Source organism: Falco punctatus (genome assembly GCF_963210335.1).
Source record: "Falco punctatus genome assembly, chromosome: 5".
Lineage (NCBI taxonomy): Eukaryota > Metazoa > Chordata > Aves > Falconiformes > Falconidae > Falco > Falco punctatus.
Genome location: NC_137584.1, coordinates 3499986 through 3518911, shown reverse-complemented (window position 1 = coordinate 3518911; position 18926 = coordinate 3499986). Strand labels below are relative to the sequence as shown.

The 18926-nt window shown below is 37.8% G+C and overlaps 1 protein-coding gene across 7 annotated transcripts in view; it reads right to left on the bottom strand.

Moving 5' to 3' along the window:
• EPHA7 (EPH receptor A7) overlaps positions 1–18926 on the bottom strand; it is a 179178-nt gene that overhangs the window by 42189 nt on the left and 118063 nt on the right. For 6 of the 7 annotated variants that reach the window (XM_080388102.1, XM_080388103.1, XM_080388099.1 and 3 more), the window contains exons 6-10: positions 16045–16169; positions 12451–12619; positions 5589–5697; positions 4833–4888; positions 769–894 (exon numbers count right to left, since the gene is read on the bottom strand). In XM_080388102.1, the coding sequence (XP_080244228.1) occupies positions 769–894; positions 4833–4888; positions 5589–5697; positions 12451–12619; positions 16045–16169 (585 nt within the window). The remainder of the gene's footprint in view (positions 1–768; positions 895–4832; positions 4889–5588; positions 5698–12450; positions 12620–16044; positions 16170–18926) is intronic. The other variant, XM_080388098.1, reaches the window with a different exon arrangement.

Genomic DNA, 18926 nt, shown 5'->3' with positions numbered 1-18926 from the left:
GAACATTTCCTCCAGGAATCCAAAGTATTTGATTTTTTTCTTACCCATGGAAACTTAATTTCACTACATGGAGTACTGCAATAAAAATGTCACATATCTTATTAATGCAAACAAATGAAACTGCCTTTTTAGAGCATGAACACCATGGCTTAAGTAGGTGGTAGACAGTTCAAGAGGAAGAAAAGCAATGTAATGCTGGTGCAATTACAATCAGTCATGAGAAGTTAAACAATAACTTTTTTGTATTCATAAAATATCAAAAAGAAAAATGGTAGAAGAGAAAACAGCCTTAGGGAAGATTTTGTTATACAGAAACAAGACCTTCCTAGTCTCTAAGATTTTGTGCTGCAGCCAGTTTTCCTTACTCACATGAAAAAAAGTTCAGAGGTCAAAAAGCCCACTTGCAAAAGGAAAGCGAGCAGAATTTGCACTCATGCCTGACACCTTTACTCTGACAGTAAATAATAGGCAGCAAACTTCCCCCCTCCCCCCAGTTGCATTTTTAACAGCAGATACCGAATTAGAAACCCACAAGCTTTCAATGTCAAGCAAGACTCTTCATTTACTTATTTGGGGTTTGTTGGGTTTTTTCCTCCTGTTTGTTTTTAGATTTTACAAGCGAGTGCAGCTTCATTGCTCTTAACCACTCTGGCAAATGCAAAAAGTTCTTCTATACCTGAGGTATAATTATTTGCCTGTCATTATGATGTATGAGCTTCGATCCCAGCTAAATGGAACAGTTGAATCAGGAAGCCACGGCAGCCTTACCTGCACCAATCACACGCTCAATTTTAATACAAGAGGCATCTAGCTCCTTGGCGAATTGATGGACAGCTCTATTTGGGTCCTCGTAGGTTTCAGGGTCAATGTAGGTTTTGGTGCCTGGAAATTTAACTGTAATGATGTAAGAAAGCGTGACTGTGATGAAGCAAAGGTACTTATTGTGCAGCCAGCCCAGGAATTTCATTATGCAGAGTGCTCCTTGGAAGAGTGAACCTACTTCCACGCTGCCTGAGTCAGAGCTGCTCTGAGAGGCAACCTTAGTTTTAGACATCATCTGCAAGCATGCTGACACAAGTACACAATCCCATCACCACAAATGACTAACATCAGCATCTGCATCTCCACCTTGAAGCAAAATAAGCAACAAATATTAAATAGTGCTCAATGGAATGAATGCAAGGGTTGAGGGGGAGCAAAAATAAAGCAGGGGAAGGGGTATAAGACCAACAGAAGAGGTGAAACTTTCTCTTCTGTGTAAGGACAGCAGCTTATCCTCTTTTCCCAGGTTGCATAAACAGCATTTCTTTATGTTATCTCAGTCTTCTAGTGGGATTTGAAAGGCTCCTCTACCTGCTTCAATTTGCTTAAACTACTGAATAGATTATTATTTACAGACTGTAGCAATAGCCAAGCTAAAGTATTCACAGCACCTAGAATTTATAACCTTAGGTATATTTCTTATACCTAACATACATCAGGTATGTTTCTTGCATTAGAACACAAACATGAGAAACACTTGTCATCGACTTTTAAAGGCATAAGAAGGGAAAGTGGGGTTTGTGGCACAATTATTCCCTGTCTCAAGCACCGAAGTGAATAATCAGCAGCAACTTTCTCCAGTATAGCACTTGGAGCTACTCAGGCAGTGTAGCACTTTGGCCAGCATGTATTTTTTCCCCTTAGTTTGCTGCTGATTCAGGAAAATTATTTTTTGCTCTTCTGGTGAAAGTAGAGCAACCCTGGCAATGTATTAATCAAGCAATTTTTATGAAATAAATTCAGCTCACAAGGATTACAGTCTTGAGCTGTAATTGAATCACTGAATTAAAACTCAACTTGAAAATGCAAGAGTGTTCCTCTGCTAATTGATATACCGATATACACGTATCGGATCAAAAGTCAATACAAAACATAAATAATTTATGGTTGCTTTATAATCTTTTAATTGAACGTAAAATATTTTAATTTTTAAAACATACTGAAAAATTGCTTAATAATCATGAGTATTTATGTTTCAGATTGTATTACTGACCAAAAAAACCCTAAACCCTCAAAGGAAAGAAAAAGCTAGATAAATTGTTTGAGTAAGCTAATGAATTTACAACCAGAGAAATTATTTGAAATGTTGCCCAGGTGTTATCTGCCACATTATGTATTTAAATAGGTGTTCTTCCAATTGTATTGATAACACTACAAATTCTTACAATTATAAATATTTATTTCTTAAAACCAAGAAAGACTACAGAGAAAATGAGAAGAGAGCAATAGGTTAACTTCCTATAATAGTGCTTTCAGACAGGGACATGGAGAAGGAGCCATCCTCTTCTGTTTGCAATAAGGGGCCAGGATTGGAGGTAACCTTGCAAATCTCAGGTGGGCGTCTGATGGTCATTTATTCAGGCTGTCATAAAACATTTTGACAGGCCAAGGCTATCCTGGCATACCAACGCGAAATAATGCTGGCCTGGATTTGAAGACATTTTTAGAAGAAAATGGTAGGAGGAAATCAAATATAAATCTGAATTGCTTGACTAAACTCCTCAGTTGTACTTGTATCTTCAAGTGTAGCACTTGAGGTCACAAAGAGTTGAGGGGGACTGAAAGGAAATACGTGATACTCTATTAAATACAGTGCTTTAAGGCCCGCTTTAAAAAAAACGGTTACTTCTAAATAAGTGATTGTCGTAAGTTATGTTTTTGAAACCTCAGTCTGGCACCTCAGGACAGAAGAAGGTTGTCTAGATGTTATGGAGCAAAAGGACACCAAACTAGTGTTCACAGCTCTGTGACCAAGCTGGTGACCACAGACCTGGGTTCCGTCTCATTCTGTACATGGTTATAAAATAAGTTTAAATACTACACAGTCAATCAACAGAGAATGAAACACTAGCTTGGCAAAAGTGACTTATATTTGGTGCTGTAATTTTAAAAAGACTGTGTATGATAACTGCTCTGACTGATTTGCTGGATAACCACATTTCTTGAAAGTAAACTGAGCGAAACGGACACTTATAAAGTCTCACCATTTTTGGATCAACTATTAATCACTAAGTAGCAGCTTTCATATTAAGTCACTTACGTTTTCATTGAAGCAAAAAATGTCACCAATAATGGAGACAAGGAAAGAGATTATTTAGCTAGCATATTCTTTTTGTTTATGTACTGACATACAAGGATACATAGTTGATCTTTTCCTTCAAGGACATAATGGGGGCTGTTAAAAGTGAAAGTAGTAGCTCTTCTAAAGACATGAAAAGCTTAAAATGCATCTGTGAGAGGCAAATTTCAAATCTATCACTCCCAGAATAGCAACATTTAAGTAACATCAGATTTTTGATGGATCCTTTAAAATCAGCTGCACTGCAAAATGCATGATAAATAATTCCTATGCCATTATTATTTTCCACCTTTTTTTGCACAGATTACGAGTTGATTGACAAAAGCTGCAATGATGTCACTACTTAGTTTAATACTGCATTTAAATGATTTGGGTAGTAACACACCCAAACCCAGGGAGCATGAACAAATTCCAGCTGATCTGATTTTTTTCAGGGCAGAAAGGTAAAACAGAAGCCTGGATCTGTCTTTGAGTAGAGCTTTGGCTAGAACTACTTGTTTAGAGGCATGCATTAGAAAGATGTGATAAATTTGTCACTAGTGGCTACTTCATTCTCCATGTGACATTACGTTCTGATAATAGCGCATGATTTTAACATTATTTAAGATAAGCCATACTGCTTTCTTTTTTTAAAAAAATGTGAATCTGATGGATTTAAGCTGCAGCTGCAATTATTGGTAGATAAAAAAGGCTACAAACAGCATAACATGACTAAATGGCAAGTTTTACTGATATGAGAGTTATCACGTATAGGAGAAGACTGGAAACCCAGGCATTGTTCTGTGACAGAACCTATATTCAGTTTAATTTTATTATGTGAATCTGCAATTCCGGATTTTCAAAATAATTTTCCAACTTAGTTTTAGCATGCTTCCTGAGTTAATGACTGATCCTAAAAGAAATGAAAACATTTTTAATTTTTCATGTCAAAATGATATTACAACTGAAATGCGAAAGGGCCAAAATAAGATTTTTTTTAAAAAATATTTTGATAAAACTGAAACTATTGTTGGATAAACCTTCCTCTCCCTTTAAATTTTCCACTGTCATTAACCCAAGAAAGATGTATTTTATTGATTTTTCCCAGGGTTCTAGCATAAGTTCAGATGTTAGATTTTAACGAGAGGCTTCAGGTACTACTCTTAGCCAGGCAAGTGATTCTAGAACAGAGAACGGTAATGAAGTAGCTGACCTTTCTTTTCATATTAAATATTCAGTTTTTAAGGACATTATGTTTTGTACATTTGAAGCTACAATATTCACAGCAGCAGAAAACAGCTTTTTAGCATAACAGCTTCATTGTTAGGGTGGTGCAGTGACCCACACTTTCTTAATCTGAAGTTTTCTTGAGGTAAAGATCATACAGTCACTTAGCCGAAGGTCTCTCAAATACTGCACCTCAGAGGGATCATTAGGACGGTGTGAAACATGTATTCAAAGCAACCAGGAGGGGAAAAAAAAAAAAAAGCAGAATGAAAACAACAGTATATCACACACACGTATAGAAATCAAACCATCTGTGTGAGCAATGCTGACTTTAATCTGCATCCTTCTTGTGTAGGTCACGTTTCCAGTATTTAACCTTCCACCTGCTATTTACACAGCATTTTTAAATTTCTTAGGGCTTTGTCTTTCATGGAGTGTTGTTTTAGTATTGTCTACACTATTGCAGTTTGAAAAGGGGGAAAGAAAAAAAAAACAAAACACTTACAATGAAAGTAAAGTTCTTCATCCCCTTCCTGATCAGCTTTGCTATAGCCACAATGCCTGAAAAGAAAGACACCAGTTTCACTGGGAATTAAAGACTTCCTCATATCTAAGGTCCTGACAACATCAGTTCTGCAGGCTGGGATTTCCAGGCACTGAGCACCTAACTGCTGTAGGCCCTTTGAAAATTTCAGTTATAATTCTCTTGACAGCAGAGTTTTAAATAAATCATGAACAGTTGCAATCAAAAGGCTTTTGTACCAAATACCAGTTGGGACAGGTCCTAAAGAGAAAATTCTAGTTCTGGTGAAAAGCTTCTGCGGATAAGACAGAGGATTAAAGAACTTGAAAGTAGAACACTGTTTTACATGAGGGTATTCTTAAACTTACTGCTTTGCCTCTTTTTCTTGAATGTAAAGTCATTTAAAGGCTGATCAGATAAAGTGTCAGACTTCTCCACGTGAGAAAAATTGAACAGAAAGACAGACTTTGAGGAGTACAGGTAAAGAACCTGCTAGGGGTTCCTCTTACAGCACATTTACATAGGACAAAAAGAACATCTTGATTTAAGTGTGTCTTGCCAAAGTAAAAGGATGAACTGTATAATTGATAACGGGATTTAAATGAAATTTGTCCTTACGAAAAATTACTACCATTTCAATTTTGCAAATTACTATCCCAGATTAGACTATGTGACTATTAGACTATTAGACTTCACAAAAGTGGGGTCATGTGCTTATGCCTGTGCAAGGTGCAATACCTTCTCCCGATGATGAATCCAAACACCATGAAGACCAGGATGATGGTTCCTGCCACAGCAACCACAGCTATAATAATAACAGGATTCTGTTCACTGGAAACAGCCGTGGCTACAAATGGAGCACAAAGCAGAGATTAGTTTAAAATTATTCCCTACAAAGGAACTGCAAAAAAAATAAGTCAACCATCATGAACTGCAGACCATTAGTTTACCTTTGCCTGGGACCATTACATTGATAATCTAAAGAAGGGCCTCCTTTGGAAATTCATCCAAATGCTGGATCAGCTAATGATCATCTACAGGGAATAAAAAGGAGCTATTCTGGACCTGACTTGGCCGAAGTGGTGCAGCCATTAGCCGAAAGACAGCACCAGCACCAGCCACTTCCAACCCCTCCTACGGCTGCGCTGCCTTCTGTTTTGCTCAGTGATTGACTCCTTCCTAAAAGGGAATACCTCTATATCCCTGCAAGGGGCACAGCAGGAGAGTAATCCCTGCGGAGCTCTGCTTCTAGCCTCCCCTCTAAAACTGGTTGAAATTACTTTGATGGCACCCAGGGAAACAGTGTCTTACCTATAAAAAGAATGTTTGAGATGAAACAATAACTATTAACACAGATTTCCTAGTTAGCATATTTCTATCTCTTACTGTTATTAGTAATTGTAATTGCTATTATTATTCATCATTTGTTTCTGTTAGCAATGAAAAGGTGCTTCCACGCACACAAAATGTAATTCTCCATGCTGCAGAGAATTTACATGCTAAAATATCCACCCATTATTGCTGTTGTAATTCAGATATGCCTGTGCTATTAATAAATGCAAATGTATGCATGACACATTCATGTAAACTGAGGATGTAAATACTTAGCCCGAGAAACCTCAAGGCTTGTTAAATACATTGCTTGTCCGACATCTAATGAGGGTGGCCATGTACTCAGGTGCATTAAATGAGCACAGCTTTACTGAACTCTATGCTGGTTTGTAACAGCGCGGCTCTAGCCCCGGAGACTGTAAAATAAAGGAGGAGACATCAGGTAGTGGTGCTGAGTAAGGGACTGTGAAAGTGTGAGTCAGCTGGAAGCAGCAGAGATATCAAAGAGGGGGAAAAAAAGGAGACCCAACTGATAGCTGATTAACTAAATCATTGATGGTATGTTAATATGGTTAAATGCTGGTAGTGGTAACTGAACAGAAACGTCTACACAAAGATTTGATGAATTCCACAGAATCAGGTTCATGTTGCAGACTTCAGAGTTTCCCCTACAAACAAAAACCCCAGTCTTTTCTTTGCTTTATCTTGGGAGAAGTGAGCCAGTCCACATGATTTATTTAGTCACTGACACTGACGTGTACTAACTGCTTCCCCCCAGAATAACAAACCCCTTGTTATACTACACAGATATAGAATAATCTGCACTGGGGGTAAATATCTTTCTCTCCCTTCAATTTTATTTCCTAAAAAAACCTTGCAATTTTTCTGTGTTCTACCTAATGCAGATGAGGAAGATCTCATTATTCATGCAGGTCTTTAACTGAAATGAACAAATACTAATCTTTGAGTAACTACAACTTTCTGAGATACCCAGGTCACTAGAAAGCTACTACAGGCCTGCATGTATCCCACTTGTGGAACTTTCAGGCAATCAGCGGTCATTATCTCATGCAAGAGAGTGGGGGCATAAGCAACACAACTCAGTTCCTGTAACTTCACCAGGCCATCCAAGCAGACAATCCCAAACAATGTCAAATTTATGTAAAATACAACATGTCCTAAACCTGTTCCCTTCTGCCTTTGAACTTCAGTGCAAACCTCACTTGGAAGACAAGAAGAGGCAGCATACTGTCACACTGGCCAGGCTGCAAAGCTGCATCCATCTAACAGAGTCTGGAAAAATACCCAGCCCAGACTGCCGCCTAACCTAGCAGCCAAGTTGAGTGCATGGAGGTTGGCATATGTGAGTGGGTCTCTGCGTTACTGCCTCACAGATTTTGGGTACTGGCACATTCTAGAAGCAAGGTGAGGATGTTATTTGGGTTCTGGAAGATACTGGGGACATGGTACACTGGCCAACTGCTAAGGTAGGCGAGATGCAATGTATGATGTATTTTTACATCTTAAAAAAAAAAGAAAAAGGTCTGATTGTGAGCATGGTCCAGTACAAATTCAGAGATGCCGGTCTAAGACACTACCTCTGTTCAGGTACCCTGTGCTGCTTCTCTCTTCTGCGCAATAAACTCAGTCTGTTAGTGTATGGGTGAATCAGAAACCAGCTTCTGGAATGATCACTGCAGTTTGCCAGAAACAGAGGTGCTGGAGTGTTCTTCAAGGAATGCTTTTGAAGTGTAGATGATCCCTTCAGGGGGTGCCTGGCATGGTTACCTGTCACTGGTGCTGACACAATGGTGATGGCAGGGAACCACCAGCAGGACAGGGAAGTCTGCCCGTTCCTCTGCTTAACCTGTGCTCAGAGGGTGGGACAGGGATCTGGAACTTGGGCAATTATGATATTTGTGTACCCAAATGAAGGAGGCAATGCTTAATTTAAAGGAGTTTAAACAATCTTTTTTTAAATACAGGGTTGTAGGGATGGGGAATGGATATCCAAACACCCTGTAGGATTTAAAAAAGATCAGCTGTAAAAGCTGTGCTGCTCCTCCAGTGATATTTTCTCATGAAAGCAACCTGAAACGTATGATTTCCAGAAAAGAATTCCTAATGAAGTCCACCATGAAAGCTTCAATGATATATTGGATTCATGTAGGCCAAATATTACTATAGTGGGTTCGTGTGGCAAGGTTTTGGTAGCAGGGGGGCTACAGGGGTGGCTTCTGTGAGAAGATGACAGAAGCTTCCCCCATGTACAATAAAGCCAATGCCAGGCAGCTCTAAGATGGACCCACCGCTGGCCAAGGCCAAGCCCATCAGCCATGGTGGTAGCACCTCTGAGATAGCGCATTAGGAAGGAGCAGGGTGGGAATCTGCACCAGCGAGAGAGAGGAGTAAGACTGTGAGACCAACAACTCTGCAGACACGAAGGTCAGTGATGAAGGAGGGCAGGAGGTGCTCCATGCGCTGGGGCGGAGAGTCCCCTGCAGCCCGTGGTGAAGGCCATGGTGAGGCAGGCTGTGCCCTGCAGCCCGTGGAGGTTAATGGTGAAGTGGATCTCCACCTGCAGCCTGTGGAGGACCCCACGCCAGAGCAGGGGGATGTGCCTGAAAGAGGCTGTGACCCCATGGGAAGCCCACCCTGGGGCAGGCTCCTGGAAGGAATTGTGACCCCCTGGGGCAGCCTGTTCCTGAAGGGCTGCACCCCGTGGAAGGGACCCACGCTGGAGCAGTTCCTGAAGAGCTGTAGCCCGTGGGAAGGACCCATGCTGGAGAAGTTCACAGAGGATTGTGTCCCGTGGGAGGGACCCCACGATGGATCAGGGGAAGAGTGTGAGGAGGAAGGAGCAGCAGAAACGACACGTGATGAGCTGAACGTAATCCCTGTTCCACGGCTCCGCACAGAGGGAGGAGGCAGAGAAATCAGGAATTAAGTCCAGGAAGAAGGGAGGGGAGGGGGAAGGTGTTTTTTTTCTGATTTGAATGGTAATAAATTAAACTAATTTTCCCCAAGACAAGTCTGTTTTGCCCATGACAGTAATTGCTGAGTGATCTCCCTGTCCTTATCTCGACCCACGAGCCTTTCGTTGTATTTTCTTTCCCCTGTCTGGTTGAGGAGGGGAGTGATACAGCGGTGCCGGTGGGCACCCGGCATGCAGCCAGGGTCAACTCGCCACATTTACTTTCTTAAATATTATGCTTTATGCCTTCTATAAAAAATTCTAATAGTGTAATTTCAGACATTAGGAATAAATTGTACATTTGCATATTACTTCAGCCTTGCTTGATTTAAACTGATTCATGGCAAAAGGAAAAAGCAAAGTCTTCTTCATGCTAGGTTGTGCTCAGCTCTTTTACCTTAAGAGTGACAGCTGTAACAAGTGGCAAAATTTCCTTCAGTTACAAAAAGCACAGGATCGCCTTTAGATCCACTGGCTACAAGTAATTTAATGTAACTTTTAAATACTTAGTGATTGACAAGGCAAATTTACCACTTAAATGATATTCTACACATTTATATTTTCTTCTTGAAGGATTTCGGTCTCTAATAACAAGCAATGATTCCTACAAAAAAATGCAATGATTAAAGTACTTTGATCTGTGGAAAACAGTATAGAACAGAAATACCCCGCCTTTTTAAAGCATTGTTACTTCATAATTATGATTTTTTTTACATAAATATGTATGCAATTCCCAACATGTATGATATATGCAAACACAGGCATAAAATATGTATATTTTACGTATCAGATGATAGTAATAGAATGGATGCTGTTCCTCAGATATTGAGAAGTGGCCATGCAGCTTCTATCACAATTCATAAACTGGAGCACAACACAAAAATCTACTTAATCAACAGCACCAACCGAATGGTGCCAACCAGTTGAAGTGCCAGGAGAAATGCAGGTAAGCAACACGACTAGCTGACTGTGATGATCATTATATATATTCTTGAATAAACATGTATACATGTGTGTGTATATATATATTTTATCCCTATATATATATTCTCAAAATATTTTTTACATATTCAAAAACTGCATTCCACTGGAACAATGAGAAGCCAGTGCCTCTAAACTGTAGCATAACATTGGTCTACCGCTCACCTGCACAGTACTTCATGTGAGGTATATTTCCTAAAAATGATCCAATAAGAATCTTTTTTAAAAATGTTAACAAAAGACTATTTTGATTACCCTGCAAGTTCTGATAAAACTATAAATAAAATACAAGAATAAAATATTTTTGCACAAAACAATTCTCGAAGAATTTAATGGAATTTACTATCTTTTTATCAACATTTTAATTATTTCTGAAAACCATATATGGAAAATTGTGGCTCCTTATCCTTGATAGGAATTATATTCTATAATGTCCTCTCAAGATATGGAAAAGAAGCCACTTTTAAAATATTCTTTAATGAAAAAACAGGACATTTTACATGGCATGTCAAAACAGAAACCTGGCCTGTGAAAACAGAAAAATCTGTTGTGCATACTGGTCAAGTATGTCACTGGTTTGTGTGTATTTTTTCAACACCTGAGTCAGAAAAAGGGTACACGAGCATGGTCAGTGATGCATTTATTCTAAGGGTTTCCTTATCTTCCATATGTTGACAAAACTCCAGTCAAGACCGTTTACCTCTGAAATTATCTTTGCTAATCTTAGCAGCTACCAGAATGCTTACATTCAGTATATAAAAAATACCCAGGTAATTAAGGAAATCTTGGGAAACATTTTGGTTTACTGATTTTAAACTGCTATGGACAATAAATTAGCTAATTAGCAGGAACTTATGACAGATTATGACAGACTCTTAATTTGTTTTCCAGGAATCTACTTGAAATAAGAAGTTACTTCTGGCTATACTTCAGGTTCCCATTATGCAAAATGGTGATTTTGCTACTGACTCTTTTGAAGCAGACATCTACGGACGGAAAGTCTGCTATCAGACACAGAGAGAACAATGTTAGTAATAACAGTTTATTGCGGCTATTACGATAATTACTATTTCAATTATGTTTATTAGATATGTGGTATTATTCATTATTGAGGGCTCTCATATTCTGTGTGGAACCAAGGTGGAATCAAGACCTAACTACTGTGTTTTAAGAATACCTGCAAATTGTCCAGCCAACACCTGGCTGCAATTAATATGGTGCAACACCACGTGCTGCAGAGTGCAGCGAGCACGGTTGGCATCCATACCCTTTGAACCTGTAGGCTATGTATTCTCAGCTCCAAATCTGGCTGACCTGCCTGACAGCAGGTCAGCCTGAAGCAAATGACACAAAATAGAGCAACCACATTTGGGTTTGCAACAGAGCGGTGAAGCTGCCAGGGACACAGGCAGTTCCCATGAATGGGCTCACAGCTGCCAGGTCTCAGTGATGGAAGAGTTTCCTTCTAAAGATTCAAATTGTGGAAGATTAATCATGTATGCAAATATCTACACTGGTGAGGGAAAAAAGGTATCACTGCGATTTTTCAGACAAATAAGGACACAAGATTGGTTTTAGCATCAAGGAAAGAGCAACGTTTCCCAAAAAGTTATCTCTCTGCTGAGATGTCAGAGCCACATTCTCTGGTGTGCTGTACCGACAGAACTTGCACTTCAGCTTCATACGTTCCATTGTGAGGGTTTTTGAGAGTTGCTTTTTTCTTTAAACAGCTTACAACATATTATACGAGCCTCAAAGAAACCTTTGAGACCCCTGTTTCTTTACTAAAGCAAGTTGAAACTAGCTAATTAACTCCAAAGACCCTAAGGATGGACATATAGCTTGACCAAGAGACCCACATAAACAAAAGTATACAGAATTTTTTCAGGAAATCAAACAGGGGGAAAATACCCTGGAGAAGCCTTTGTGGCCTGAAATCTGCTCTTGCCTCCTCTCCCCAGTTACAGAAGAATCTAGGAGAGTTACTCAGCTCACCACTACACACTTGTCTTGTGGGGGGAAGGAGGTGTATACTTGATGAAAAAAAAACATTTCCCTTTGTGTTGGAAGGACAACAGAGAAGAACCTGATATGTTATAAATACTCGCCAGCTAATTATAAGAGTGTAATTTGTACTTCTATGGTAAAACAACTAATTGAAGCTCGTCCTTCAACATACAGTGACAAAAATCCACCTTAATGTAGAAATTTATTCTTTCTAGTTTTAATAGTATTGCCTATGATTCTTTTCTTTCTTGTTTTAATTACTACTTCTACTGCAAGTGTTAATTTCCTCTAAACCTAATTGTTTACCTGTTGCTTCTTCCAGCGTGGCAACATCCAGTCTGGGGCTGTAATTTCCATAACCGGCAGCAGTAAAAGCACGAATCTGGAAAACATACACTGTTCCTGGCTTTAGGTTATTAATAGAAGCTGAAGTGGACTTGGTTTTCACTGTTGAATAGGTCCTCTCCCTTTGATCCTGGAAACAATAAGACAAAAGATTAAATGACAGTTACAGGTCAGATTTTATCATGGCTGCACATCAGCGACTGACAGCCAGCCTGGGTAGTTTATTTCAATTTGCTGAATGCTTTTTTTCCCAACATAAAAAATAAAGCATACTCTGTGGAGTATTACAAAACACTGTCAATGCAATGAGGAGCTCTAAGTGTAACATAAAATTCAAATGGGATGCTCATGTTGTTACTCATAAAACATCCAGACACAAAATGATTGCTTCTTTGGCTCTGATTACATTTTGTGAAATTTTGATGAGAAAATAGCTTGACCACAGCCTTCCATGGGGATCTGTGGGGACTAAATGTGTTGTTCAAGGACAGGGAAATCTGTTCTTTCAGGGTCAGAACACCTTCCCTGGTTATCTTCCAAATACCTTTACAAAAATACAGATTCTGAGATCCTTAACTCAGTTTTCACTTAGTGGTTTTTTTTTTGTTGTTTGTTTGTTTGTTTTTTTGTTGTTGTTGTTGTTCCGGCTTTTAGTCTTTTCTCAGGTTTTGACTCTATGGCATCAAGAAGAACCCTGGGAAAGAAGCTCCGCATGACATCTCCCAAATCTGAAGCTGTAAGATTACAAACCCTATGAGTAATAGCTCACTTTCAAATACTACAAAAGCTGTATTACAGATCATTACGGTATTCAAAAAGCTCTACTTATTCATCACAATTACTGGTCCAGATTATCTTTCAGCATAGATATGTGCAGCCCTGTTGATTTTTGGTGGCAGATGCAACCCTGATTTGAAGGGCAGAAGAGATGAATTAACCAACCATCTGAATGCACTACATGACCAGAGAAGCATGAGCTGTACAAGGCAGCGCTAATGAGACAGATACAGAGGGAAGGAATAAATCTGTAACTCATTTCAATAGTACTTCAACAGCTAAAAATGATGAAGGACCTTCCCTTTCACAGTCAGTAAAGCAGCAAAGGCTTTTGCTGAAATAGTGTTAAACACAACATACATGATTTCTTTTCTGAGATTCAGTAATGGCTTCTCCTGGTTCTTGCCCAGTCTGACATTTGAGCAAGCCCAGTGGCTCAGCTAGCAACAATTTTCTGTATCTTCTCCAAGAGGGTTTAAATCATCTGTAAGTGAGGACCATGGTGGAATGTATGTTGGTATGTGAGAAAGAGCAGGAATGCTTGAGAGAAGAGAAACAAGTGTAAGGAAATCGTAGTCAGGTTTTGACTGTAAGCCACAGTGGAATTTCAGAGTTTGGGTTTTGATGCATAAGTGAGGCTTATTTGAATTGCCAGCAGTTCCTGCATTCAAAATAAATAAGTAAAAAAAAAATAAAAATAACCTGTGCTAGAAATCTCAGAAGACAGGCTTACTTGGGAGATTTCAGACAGTTTCCATTTCAGCCTTAGCCAGAAGTGAGAGGTGAAAAAACCACTTATCAGAATATTTCAGAACCACAAAAATGCTTTATTTAATTTGGCTCTAAAAGTTCAGAATATTTTTTTTTCACTTAAACTAATGGAATAAAACTTAAACTGTGTCTCTCATTCTGAGCAAGAAGCTTATGAAGTACTTTTCAAGCTGAACTGCATTACTTTGGAAGGAAGACAAGCATTTAAGTATTGGTGTTAAAATTGTCTCACTGAATTAAATGTATATTGTCCAGTTTATCTGTGGTTGTAGGATGAGCTTCTTATTCCCTTTTGTTAGTTTCACTGTAGTAAGTATAATACTGGTAGGACTCCTTCCATTACAAAAGAACTTTAACATCAGTCCTTGTCTTTGCAAATGTAGGAAACTGGCAATGAAATTCTGCTGCTTATTTAAAGTAACATGAATATATCAGGAAAATAATAAAAGTCATGTTCTGAAAGCTATTATTATATGAAAAGTATAGCATCTTGATAGTTATTCTGTCATTTTCCACTACCTATTTAAATTATTTATTTCATTTTAACAGATTAGAAACTATTCTGCATATTAAAAAAACCCCAAACCACAAGTTTTTGGTTTGTAGCTTTGTATTTTGAAGGGGTTTTTTTTGTGTGCAGAGAACAGTTTTGCCTTTGGTAAATACATAAACTGGGGGGGGTTTGGGTTTTTTTTTTTGTAATGTATGGACTTTATTTATGTGTGTGTGTGCGCACACATGCTTGAGGAACAAAAATTACCTGCTAAAATCAATAAAGTTTCTTTAAAAAAATTGTTTAGCTTTTTGTCCACACCTGGTAAATTTTTTTTAAGTGATTAAAGTGAGCAACATAAGCTGGGAGTTAGCATCAACAAATAAACATTTTATTCCATTCCCAAACCATATAAAGATCTTTTGATAAGTATATTTGTGTAATTCAGCATTGAAAATTAGATTTGACACTTGATATTAGATTCAATCTGGTCTGAATTTACCTAATTCTATGTTACCTAGTAAGCTGACATACACTTTTTGATATAGAGGTACTACTACCTTGTTTGCAGAGATGAAATGTCTTCACAAGTGATCACAAAGGAGCTCCTTTGTTCATTTCTTTGCCTTTTAATTCTTTCTTTTTTCTCCCAGATGTTTTATAAAAATTAGGAATAAGTTACATGCTGCAGCAAGTTTCCCAGGGAATCTGGAGGAGCCATACTTAGTGTGGGTCCCATGACAAACATATAGCTGCACAACCTGCCTTCACTCTGCTTTCATCCAACCTACAGTTGTCAGATTTTTTTTATTCTGAAGTACCTCAAAGTTATCATGAATGAAGCCCTAGACATGCTGAAATGCATGGCAAAACTCCGACTGACACCAATAACATTGAAATTTCACTCTACCAGAAACAGACATCACTTAATCTGCTATTGAAAGGCAGCCTCAATTCATTACTGTGTTGAGAGAACAAGTGAAGAAATAAATTTCACAATGCTGGGATTTTTAAAAAAGAGAAATAAGGAATATTTATCAGCTGAAACTCTAGGAAGTGGTTTGGAAGTTTTCAGACATCAAGTCAAAGCTGCCCAGATCATAAGGAAATACCAAATGCAGTCAAGAGCTGTATTTGACACATCATCTCAAGACTGGAATTACAGTGACACAGAAGGAAATGAAAAAAGCTTTAAACACAATGTAGAGGAGACAGAAAAATGACAAATATAATGGTAAAATAAGTCCAACAATAACTAAAAAAAAAAAAAAAAGTGAAAAAAACCAGGCAGATTTCAAGTGGATGTTTCATTTTTAAGATACCCTGATGAAATATATGAGACATATGATAGCAGTAATAATTGCAGGGATTCACTAGTTATTAAAAACAAGCAAAGTCACTGTGACTTTGAAGAGACAGGATAGTTGATGACTTCAACATTGTTCTACAACACACCAAGCCAACACGAAGCAAACAGCACATTGTTGTACATTACAGGTAATCTTAGCACTTACTTTCTCATAATACTTGATTTCATATTCAGTAATGACTCCATTGGGATGTTCTGGTTCCTGCCAGGAAAGCTCCACGCTCCTCTGCAGCACTCTCTCTTTCATTACTCCGCTAACTTGCGAGGGAGCTGTTTGGACAAGATGTGTCAATAAATAAAAAGCAAATTTGTTGGATGCCTAAAATCAAATGTCATTACTGATCCGTCCCATGCTGAGCCACTTTCATTAAAGTAAAAGAAAGCACCTTTTCATAGCTCACAATTTAAAACTAATGAATATTCAAGCAGGACCCTATTACTGTTCATAAACTTAGAATGAAAATAAAATCAAAGTGCAAACAGGAAAAAGTGGCATTGTTCAAGTTAGTGCAAAACTGAGATTGATGGTTAGGAGTAACAATTAAGCAAATTAATTCTGATTAATATAGCAAAGTAGATTTTTAGATTGATGTGTAGTAAATTAAGAGTCTAAATGTTTATTGCATATGTTTCTGAAATGTGCATAAAAAGAAAAATAATACTGTAGAAATAAAATCACATTTTCTGCTTAATAAATTGTCTGTCACATTACCTGATAAGGATGTTACTGGGTGATAAAAATAACTTTGTTAAGAGACTAAATCCCCTCTTTTTCATCAGTTCAAACCTTTCCAGGATATCCTCTCTTTAGAGCTGAAGTTTCCATATTTGGTCTTGGCATTTTTTGAAAGTGTGAGACAATTTAAGAAGTAGAGCTCATGAAATAAAGGGGACACTGTCTTCCTCCACCTCGTGCCACAGAGACGCACATACATGCACACTTGCGTGTGTGCACACATACGCACAGTTTCGTAATAAAGATCACCCACAAACAAGCACCTTTTGAAACTAAAAATAATAACAGTAATAAAAGATACAAGCGTTGTAGAGCCATTGATTCTCATCTAAAAATGTTTGAGATAATGTGAGAAAATGTGAGAGACTGAAAAAGTTACTTGCTTTATCAGCTTATCTTACGTTTAACTGAACCAAAAGACAGCAGATTTTCTACTAACGTGCGGTTCAACAGGAGGCCTAACATCACACTTTTCCTCAAACATACATACTGCCTGCACGAGTGTACCACAGAAGCCCTGTAAAACCAGAGCTCTTTAAGAAACAGCTACACCAGCGGAACCATGCAGAACTTGACCTTGTTCTCGTTCAATTCAGGACCCTCAGCCCTCTAGAGTTAAAAGCAAAATGACATTTGCATGTACAGGAGCTTGGTCACATTTGGACAGCAGATTCAGACACAGGAAAGGAAATTAAAATCAGAGATAAATTTATTTATCTTTTTCAGATATAGAATCTGGTACCGATTCTATATTTGAATGTTTGAACAAAAATTCTGAAAAATTTAAATATTTTCTAAATAAAAAATGAACTTTATTTCAAAACTGTATATAAAGCTTTCACTATGTAACATGACGTACAGTCTTCAGATAAAACAGAATTCTTATGCCATGCAACAAGCAGGCAAACTTCACTTTATTTAATTTAAAAAACACAGAAATAAAACATGGAGAATGCACACTCCTGTAGCATTAAGGATAAAAATATAATGATAACATAAAAATATCTACAGCACAATCAACACAATAATCCTCTAAAACACTTTAAAATTTGATTGTTAAAGTCTTATTTTAATTGTGAAGTTTCTAGCATGTTTTCCTATAACATGTATATTCCTGTAGGCTTTTAAATGAAATTTATTTACATTTCATTAGAGGCTCCAAGGGTCCATGAAAATTAAGGACTTAAGTTATGCATGATAATTATCATTATGAACTATTATGTTGTATATAATCAATACAATCAAAGTTGAGGACCCTTCATGTAGGCTGTCTAACTGATAACATAATAAAATTGTATCATCCAGACACCGTGGGTTGATACACCATTCCAAGGCCAGGATCACTCTCTTTCACTCTTGCATTCTCTTTCTAAAACCTTAGAGTATGTTCACTCTCTAATTAGTTAAATATATTCTTCCTGTAGCCAAGAGTCTGGAATGCAGCAAACTAATTTACTCTGTCTAGTTTCCTTTGCCATGGTTAACTAGTTGCCGTCTTTGTCTAAATGAGTACCACAGCATCCTGGCTGGATTTCAGAGGTCATTACGTTTCATGTATAATTCTCTATCTCACCCAGATAAATGCTTTCAAATTGCTAACTTTACATTTTTAGATGTCCAGAATTGTTAGTGTTCATACTTATAATGAAACAATTTCATATTACCTCGGTCACTGGAGTTTGTTCTTAACATTTTCTGCCTTTTGTTTTAGCTTATCGATTTTTTTCATTCTGTTGGTCATAGCATTTGGTTTTTTTAAAGCAGTGAAGCAAAATGAACTTGCTTCCTCTGGTGTTAGTTAACCCTGTGTATGTAGGGAAGGAACAGCAATGCAGAAAAGGAGCAACAGAGAAGGGAGAAGATTTTAATTGGGGAAATTAAATACACTGTCTGAGAGTCCTATTTAACATCTGAACAAAGCACAACACAAATATGTATATTCTATTCTTAAGAAATTTCCATTCAAACCCAAAATCTCAGTGATTTATCAACACTGCAAGACAGCATTCAGAACGCTTAAATAAATGCAATCTTAAATACATTTCCTGTTGATTAATATTCCTTTCATTCAATAAAGGTCAGATTAAAAGCTGGTTTTGAGGTTTTTTGGGGTTGTGTTTTTGCTTTTTTTCCTACCCTAACTAAAAATGTTGTGCTACTTTTCATTGGTAGAAGAATCACATAAGGAAGAAGAGAAAGTCCAACCCTGCAGACTTTATATATTGGTAGCTCTGAAGACAAATATGTTGTATATAATTCCCATACCATACGATACTCCTAAAATGCAGTAA